This window comes from Periplaneta americana, chromosome 13 (genome assembly GCF_040183065.1).
Source record: "Periplaneta americana isolate PAMFEO1 chromosome 13, P.americana_PAMFEO1_priV1, whole genome shotgun sequence".
Classification (NCBI taxonomy): Eukaryota; Metazoa; Arthropoda; class Insecta; order Blattodea; family Blattidae; genus Periplaneta; species Periplaneta americana.
Genome location: NC_091129.1, coordinates 53,032,839 through 53,041,596, shown reverse-complemented (window position 1 = coordinate 53,041,596; position 8,758 = coordinate 53,032,839). Strand labels below are relative to the sequence as shown.

At 37.0% G+C, this 8,758-nt stretch overlaps 1 protein-coding gene and 1 long non-coding RNA gene across 2 annotated transcripts in view; one reads left to right on the top strand and one right to left on the bottom strand.

Annotated features, from left to right (window-relative positions):
* On the bottom strand, positions 1-5,034 carry LOC138711908 (uncharacterized). Its single transcript, XR_011335526.1, has 3 exons — positions 4,923-5,034; positions 4,644-4,847; positions 1-154 (listed from the first exon to the last, which is right to left on the bottom strand). It is a non-coding gene; the product is annotated as an uncharacterized lncRNA (long non-coding RNA).
* The window catches only part of LOC138711907 (mitochondrial import inner membrane translocase subunit TIM44), a 24,808-nt gene continuing 21,016 nt past the window's right edge, over positions 4,967-8,758 (top strand). Inside the window, exons 1-2 of the mRNA XM_069843210.1 lie at positions 4,967-5,098; positions 5,294-5,410. Of these exons, the coding sequence (XP_069699311.1) occupies positions 5,096-5,098; positions 5,294-5,410 (120 nt within the window). The 5' untranslated portion in view covers positions 4,967-5,095. The remainder of the gene's footprint in view (positions 5,099-5,293; positions 5,411-8,758) is intronic.

Genomic DNA, 8,758 nt, shown 5'->3' with positions numbered 1-8,758 from the left:
CCATTTCGTTGTTTTATAATTTCCACTGCTTTATTGGTTGTGCATGTCTTGGTTCCATCAAGTGTGTGACAATGAAAATGAGAAGACTTCCGATGGCAGACAATCCCAGCAAAATAACAAGAGATGTTCTCAACACAAACAAATTGTCGTATATCTATAAAAATAAACACAGCATATTAAAATTTACTTTACATCACCATAAAATCTTAGAATAAATTAACAATATTCTAGGCATTACTAACAATATGGCATTACACTCGAATTCAACTGTGGAAGTTACTACTGAGTGGTTGCATTGTCAATAACGCTAACCGTGCGTTTTCTTTTAAAGCGAAATGTAAAACACTGCAGCAAGACTGTTCTTTTATTACTTTTGCTTTAAGCCTACCTCTGCTGCAACCATGCAGCAAATCCAAACACCGCTTTATGAGTTTGCTGCACAATCATGGCAAAATGCATGTGTTGATCTTTTGCAATGTTTATTATTGTTAAAATCGTCTAGTAATAATAATTCCATGCCATTATCATGGAAGTCCAAACTATTTAACATGTTCAGTGCTTTTAAGGTTAAATTTATTACTGCAGTGATAGAAGCCAATATTAATTGTCCACAATTTTGCAGTCAACTGGCAGAATTGCAGCTTTTCCGACCCTCTTTTCTGCAGCAAGCCATAAAGCACTTTAAAAAAACGCATGGTAACCTAATTCTCATCCCATACAAGAAAATTCTGCATATTAACAAACATAACGCAAAATCCTTCCACACCCCCATCTGCAGATATTTTCACACCAGAAAATGAGGCATGCAATGACATGTGTGAAACAATGACAGATGAGATGTTATAATAGGTAATTATTTTAAACTAACAATCTAACAAAAGCATCGAATCCATGTAGAATTTTTACAAGAATGTACTTTTTTTTTTTAATTTATTGAGTATGCCCCAACGAGTATAACTCATATGTAGGGGCTGTACAAGAACACATACATATGTTATACAATATAATTGAAAAAGTCATTCTGTGAAAACAAACAAGAAAGAAAGCAAAATAACAACAAATAATAAGATTACATAAAGTTTTGGGCAGAAAAAAGAAAAAGTTTGAAACCACGAAATAAATAAATCAACTGAGAATTAAAATAAATAATCTTCTCAAAAACGTATTTTTAAACAATTCTTAAAACACCGGCAATTTGGTAAAATTCTATATTCTAAAGGCAGTCTTAAGCAAGCAGCTCAGTGTGGAGGTTCATTTGTGCAGTGGAAGTAAGCGTAGCAGAGGCATTGACCTGTGTAATGAGTGAAAGAAGCCGGAGTGAAATGGAGTATATTGAAATGAAACAAGATTTAGTAGCACTGAAGGAGACCATAGTGGAGATGAGGAAGAAGATGGAAATAATCCAACACGAAAATGAAGGTTTGAAAAGCAAATGGGAGCACTTAGAAGAGGAAAAGAGGAGAAAGAACTTTATATTTTTTGGAGTAGAAGAAATGGAAAAGGAACATAGTGGTGAAACATACGAGAAGATAATAGGAGTGTGCTGGGAGTGTTTTGGAATGGATTTGAGCGAAGGACAAATTGTGGATGTATTTAGAATAGGGAGAAGAAATCGAAATCGCAATCCAGATCGAGTTAGGCCTATACTAGTGAAATTCAAGAGGATGACAACGAAGGATAAGATCGTAAGAAGCAGATGGTTGCTAGGGAACACTTCCATCAGAATGAACAATGATTGGAGTTATGAAGTAAGGAGCAGAAGACGAGTTTTGGTCCCTTTCCTGAAAGAAGCTAGGAAAAGTGGTCAATTTGCAAGACTGTGTGGTGATAAATTAAAGATTAACAATTTGATCTTTAGTGTTGAAGAATGTCTCGAAAGCATCAAGGAGCCGACAGTAGGTTCGGAAGAAATGGAGAGGAATAGGAGAGTTCTGAAGGAGAAAATTAGGGATTAGTGTCGAGAAGCATTGGAAATGATATCAGCTCGGACAACATTTATGAAAATAGCAAGGCAGCACGACTCAGAGTTCATCAGACAGACATGGAATGCAGAAAGAAGCAACTTCATGTGATCGAGTAAAGCCTATGACGTCATCTGAGGAGGAAATATCAACACGTAGCAGAAATCTACAAACGCGTCAAAATTCCTGCAATCAGAATTTCGAGGCGATTCCAAGGCGAGTACGTGAGTTGCAGAGTCAGGGGAAAACAACGACAAGGCAAGTGAAGAAAAATGGAACAGATTCAGGTAGCAGTGATGAAGGATAAAGGCGAATAGTAAAAAGAAACATTATGATTTAAGAAGTTGATGTAGTGGGGAAGTAGTGGGCGAAAATACAAGAAAATAGTAGGGGTGGGACAAGGATATCAATAGGAAGTGAAGTGAAGTGAGGGGAGGATATAAGTGTGGGAGTCAGCAATGGAGAAGTGGGGAAATATAGATGGATAGGCCAGTGAAGGAGAGGTGTCAAGATACATTTAAAGAGAAAATAAGTGAAAGAGACGGAAGTAAGTTATGACTTGCATAAATTTGCTATGTAAGAAGGTGGATGGCACTGTCTCACCGGAAGAAAGTGCTTAATGACAAATAGATATCATATCATATCATATTCTAAAGGAAGTTGGTTAAAAGTTGTTGTTAAAAAATGGTTAAGTCCTTTCGTTCCATAAGTTACTGAGCTATGCTGAGAAAAAAATATATTGTCTTTTTGTCTTGTTAAATAAGTATGTATATCTTTATTAAACTGAAATATAATAAATTATTAAATTGTTAATAACTTTGTACATGAAAATGGCAGCACTTAATTTGATAATTGATTCAACTGGTAGAACGAAAGAAAATTGATAATAGATATTTAACTGGAGTCAAATATAATGAAAACCCAATAAAGTTCTTAAAGCTCTATTTTAAATAATTTGTAAAGGTCTCAAAGCAGTTTTCTTATTATGTCCTCAAATAAATGACATATACATTAAATGAGAATGGATAAGAGCATAATATACATTCAAGAGACAAGATATAGCAAATACCAGACATTGGAGCAATTTTCTCACAGACAGCCAAAATATGCTTATCCCATGTTAAATGTTCATCAACAATCAAACCTAAAAATTTAACTGATGCAACTTTTTGTATTACAGAATCATTAAACTTTAATTCTTTCGGAATAATATAATAAAATTAAGGTTTAGTGAAAATCGTATACACAGTTTTTTTTCAAATTCAAAGAAAGCCTCTTTGCGTTTAACCAATTTTCAAGAGTAATAATGTCTGCCTCAAACTTTTCCCTATGGATTTTTACTTGTGGGGAACTGTGAAAGATTAAATCTATCGACATAAGCCGTGCATGCTGGAGGACCTTCGTCAGGAGATTACAACGGCATGTGCACTGATCTCCATTGAAACATTGACCGATGTAGCTGTGGCAACCGCTCGTTGTTGCTTTATGTGTCTGGCCACCAACGGCGAACATTTTGAACATCTAAAGTAGGTAACTATGTGCTTAACTGAAGACAGTATTACATGTGTGATCTGTATTTAAATGTAAAACAAACACATAATAAATAGTGTTCCTTTCTTAAAGAGTGTATACATTTTTTTTGGTGGACTGTATAACAGACTGTAAACAGAAAAAACAATTAATGTCTCATTCTAAGTGCCTTAAAGAGGTTCTTTGTCCTGCAGATAATGACTTCAGACACGTGTATTTGTGTATATGCAGAGTTTTCTTGTTTGAAATGAAGATTAGAATAGTCCTTCCTCGCATTATCCCAATCTTTTGTTGACAAAAAGTTCAATGTGCATTATTCAATGTACAGACACTGACCACCAGCTCCCTGAAGAAATAAGAAATTAACAAAAAAATAATAATAAACTAAATAAATAATAAAAAAAATTGGGAGGCTGTACCGAAAGTACATTTGCAATGTAGAATCTGTCTTTTCACACGGATGCTTGCAAATGAAATAACGGTTTACATAAAAACAAATATATTATTTCTATTTCTACTTAATAATTTGGACTCTTCTTGGTGAACATAAATGCTAACCTGGTGTCATGTTTTGAACAATGTTTGTGTTTTTAAGAGACTGAAACTTCTCAAAATTAAATTGATTCTAGAGGAAGGCTACATTTCCATGTCACTGGAAGTTTAGTATGTTCTGTAAGGCTTCTAGAATGTATAGGATTATTTTTCTTTTAATAGGTGATTATATTTTTAACGACGCTGTATCAACTACAAGGTTATCTAGCGTCGATGGAGTTGGTGATAGCGAGATAAGTTCGAGAATTCGCCATTGGATTATCTTTACATTTGTTTAAGTTCACTTGAGAAAAACCTCGGTAAAAAAAACTTTACCTGGTAATCGGTCCAACCCTCGTCCAGGGACAGCCTCGCATCAGTAGGCAAATATGCTACTGCATGAGCTACGTCAGTGGCTAAGAGTATTTTCAGATAGGCAGACAGGTGTTAGTGAAATGTTTGGTGCAGAAAAAATTGCCACATTGTAATTTGATATCAATATTGTAATGTAATGACATATGTGAAAACCTACCGTACTTAGTTTATGCAGAAACGATAGGTTTGAGGAGTAAGAAAATCATTAAAATCCTAATAACGGGTCAAGAAACTACCAATACTTACCTTAAATACAGCTTTCTTAGGCACTTCTGAATCTCTAGGAATAACAACTAATATTATAGTTATTATTGTAGCAACTGCAACAGCTACTGTGCCAATATTTTTCTGAGTACGATGGGAGATAATACAAAGGAGAATTGCTGAAGTCCAAACTGCAATAAGAATGAATAAGCCAATTCCCACACCCAGTACATGTGCAGTCATGACCTGAAATTCAAAAAGAATGTTATAGTGACGGATGTTAAGTAATTCTACATGTAATAATGAGTAGATCTATTGTACCTTATAAATAAATCCACATTATTTACATTATCTGCTAGTCATATACATTGATATATCCATATTTAGATGCGCCAGCAGCATTTCAATTGTTACTTCTAGTTCACTATTTTGCTAGTCGGAAGGAGGAGCGCTGTTGTACAGCCTGAAAATATCTTGTTGCCGACAAAGTCGAAATGGTAGAGTATTGCTTGCACTATATGTAAGAAATTACTGTTACTTATCCAAATAGCCCACATTATAAACATACATACCGACACGTTAATTAGTACTACTTAAAATTATAATTTCCAGTTTTGGAAAGCAAGTGATAGAATTTGTGAGGTTATGGTGTAAGATGATGTAAGAGAGATTCTTTAATTTTGTGTTTCTAGTTTCGGCTTCGAACACCATATAAACCAGGAGAACTGGCACTCAAAATACATCAGTTTACAAGAATATATTGTCTGCGGCATCCATCTGTTCTGCAGATTCAGTGCGAACATCATGGAGTAAGTAATACTTTTGCATATATTGTGTAATAGAAACGATATCACAGCATGTTTTCGTTAGAATTTATTGTGTAAGTATCATATTATTTAAAAAAGTAAGAGAGTTAAGACTGTATAGCTTAATTATCTTCGTTTTACAAATGCATAATGTGAAGAAAACCACTACTATTTCACTATTTGGTTACTGGTATACCTACCTAGTGTTTTAAGATCAGAAAACAAATTGCTGATGTGGACCCGTTTTTGCTTCGTAGTTTCATTATTTAAGCTTCCCTACAGTTAATTTTTCGGCAAAAACGTATTACGGCGAACGCCAGTAGGGGAAGTTATCCCCACCCGCGCCGCTCGGCACCTCGCTCGCATGCTCTCTCTCTCTCTACTATCTGTCCCGCTTCGATGGATCACTGCCTAGCACATTGTAATACGCATTAGACAACTGTCCACAACCACAATGCAATACGCATTAGACAACTGTCCACAACATGTACTGACACAACACAATGTAATGTAGTTTGCCTACCACATTGTAATATGCATTAGACAATACGCATTAGACAACTGTCCACAACCACAATGCAATACGCATTAGACAACTGTCCACAACATGTACTGACACAACACAACACAATGTAATGTGGTTTTCATTAAACAACACTCACCTGTTAACTTTGCACATCCTCGAAGTAACACAATAGTCTTTTTTTCCCCACGGGTTGGACACTCGTAATAACTAGCAAGTAGTCCATGCTCCTCACAGTACCTTACCGTATCCGCCTTCAAATTCTCCCTGGACATTTTCAGGAAGAAGTACACGTCTTCGGTACGGATCATCACTACACGTGGTTACGTCTGTACACGAAGTTGGACACGGACACAATGAAGCTCCGCGCGTTAACACTTATGCCACCCCCGTAGTCAACCCCTACCAAGCGACATTCACAAGCCCACCAGTTTCTACCCACGCTATTCGGTCATTGTCCCCTTCTACAATACGTTATGGCAGTTCCCTTAAACATAAATAGATGCATTTTCCCTTCTACCCCAACTCGCCTCGGTAGCCGAGAGGTCTAAAGCGTGATCAAAAAGCGTGCGTTTAGGTTTAGTTACGAACTTTCTCGGATCGCATCTCCTCTCCTGCGAAGTCGTAAGAAAAAAAAAAAAAAAAAAAAAAAGAGAGAGAGAGAGAGAGAGAGAGACAGGACGAAGTTCCTCTTTTGCTTAGTAGATGTCGTTACTCTTTTTGTTCCACTTCCCTACACTAGATGTCACCCCACCCTAAACCCCTATTTCCACTCTTTCCCGCTAGGGTGTGTGGTGAGCTTGTAGGGGAAAAGTGGAAAGGGGACGTGGGCGGAGCTTTGCGTTCGCCGTATTGCGTTTTTCCCAATTTTTCACTTTGCTGTATCTTAAATATTAATGTAGCAGTAAGTTTAGGCCTACTTATTATTTTACCAAATTTTATATAGATCTAGTCATTAAATTAATGTTAAACTTAATAATAGGACATGCACTTTGCACCTCTTGTCAGGACCGGTAAATGTGATGATGTCATAGTTCAGTAAATTTCAGTTGTCTCTGAATAGCCTATTTGAAGATTAGTTATCGTTATCGAGTATTACCTAGATCATGAGTCATTAGAGTTAGCAATAAATGCACTGTAGCTTAGCATTGGTAGATATACTTAGTTTAGTGGATAGTTCTTAAGCTATCACATACAGTACTTATGTAAACTGCATAAAAATAATGTTTCCACTATGCCTAGTAGGCTACCTATGTGATTGGTTTTTTTTTCATTCATATTTTGTGATATGTTAAGTTAAATGATTTCTAGAATATGATAGCAAACAATTAATTCATAGTATTCTGCCCAAGGACAGGTCTTTCACTGCAAACCCAGCATTCTCCAATCTTTCCTATTTTCTGCCTTCCTCTTAGTCTCCGCAAATGATCCATATATATCTTAATGCCGTCTATCATCTGATATCTTCTTCTGCCTCGAATTCTTTTCCCCATTCACCATTCCTGCCAGTGCATCCTTCAGTAGTCAGTTCCTTCTCAGCCAGTGACCCAACCAATTCCTTTTCCTCTTCCTGATCAGTTTCAGAATCATACTTTCTTCACCCACATATTATCATTAATTATGGCTATCCGTTAATATTATTATTAGTCATTTGTGATCTTACATGTGATTTGTAATCTATAGTTTACATAATTGGTATTGTAGGCTTATTTTATTGCATTTCTACGTTAGGGTAAGATAGAGCTTAGGTCACTTCTTAGTTATCTACCTACCAGTACTAAAAGCTATTCGAGTTTTAGTTAACTTCCCTTCATGAGTGTATTTCATTGATCGCAATGGTCGCTTGGGGACAGTATTGCATTGGAGTACACATAGGGTTCAGTACTGTGACTTTCTTTTTGTAAGATTTTTCCATAGTATGTTCTTAAAGTTATTACCAGTCATCTATTTTCTGTTTTTGGCAAGGCTTGTGTCGTGTGCTGGTCTTCGTTGACATCCCTCTGCTGTCTGTGGTTACAGGTGAAGAGAGGGAAATGGGAGTGACGGACAAGATGGGTAGGGTGTGATTCGATGATGTAGAAAGGAAAAACTATGGTTACAGATACAGATAGCTATTTATTTCAATAATTAGTTTCCTCCAGTGGGTCGTAAGCAAGGGAAACAGGAGTGCTGTTGAGAAACTCTCGAATATTGAAACTTTTTGTCCTATGACTCTGATTGAAGCTAGTTGAAGATGTGACGATGCTAGGACGGGAGATATAAGAAGTGAGTAAAGGCTGAAGAGAGGTAAAACGAAGTTTGCTCGACAAGGGGCGATTATAGCAGGTAGGAGAAATGCGAGATATAGGAAGCGGGTTGGAGAGGTTCTCAACTACCGGGAGTTCTTCAGACAAATAGCCCTACCTTCAGCTATCGAGCTCGCAGGCTTGGCCCTCGACTCCGACAACTGAGGGGGAGGGGGGCAGGAGGAGATAGGGGAAACGGGAGTGACGAACAAGATGGGCCGAAGATTGTTGGGGGGGTTAGTGTTACCTTCTCCCTAGATCATATATACTCAGAGTGCTCGGCCTTATAGGCTTTGACGGTAACAACTTTTGTCAGGTTTACTATGCTGCCATCTATTAGTTACATAAGGAGTCGCGTCATAACTCCTATTTGAATTGCATTAGCGACTGTACTGCCATCTCGTGTTTGTTTCCTGCGGATGGGTGGTGATCCTGGCAGTTGTTCTCTTCAAAGTGCTACCGATTTTAATATAGGGATGAGCAATCTGTTATATAATACGAGATGTGGACTTTTACTAACGATGTCCACCGAGAACTACCTTC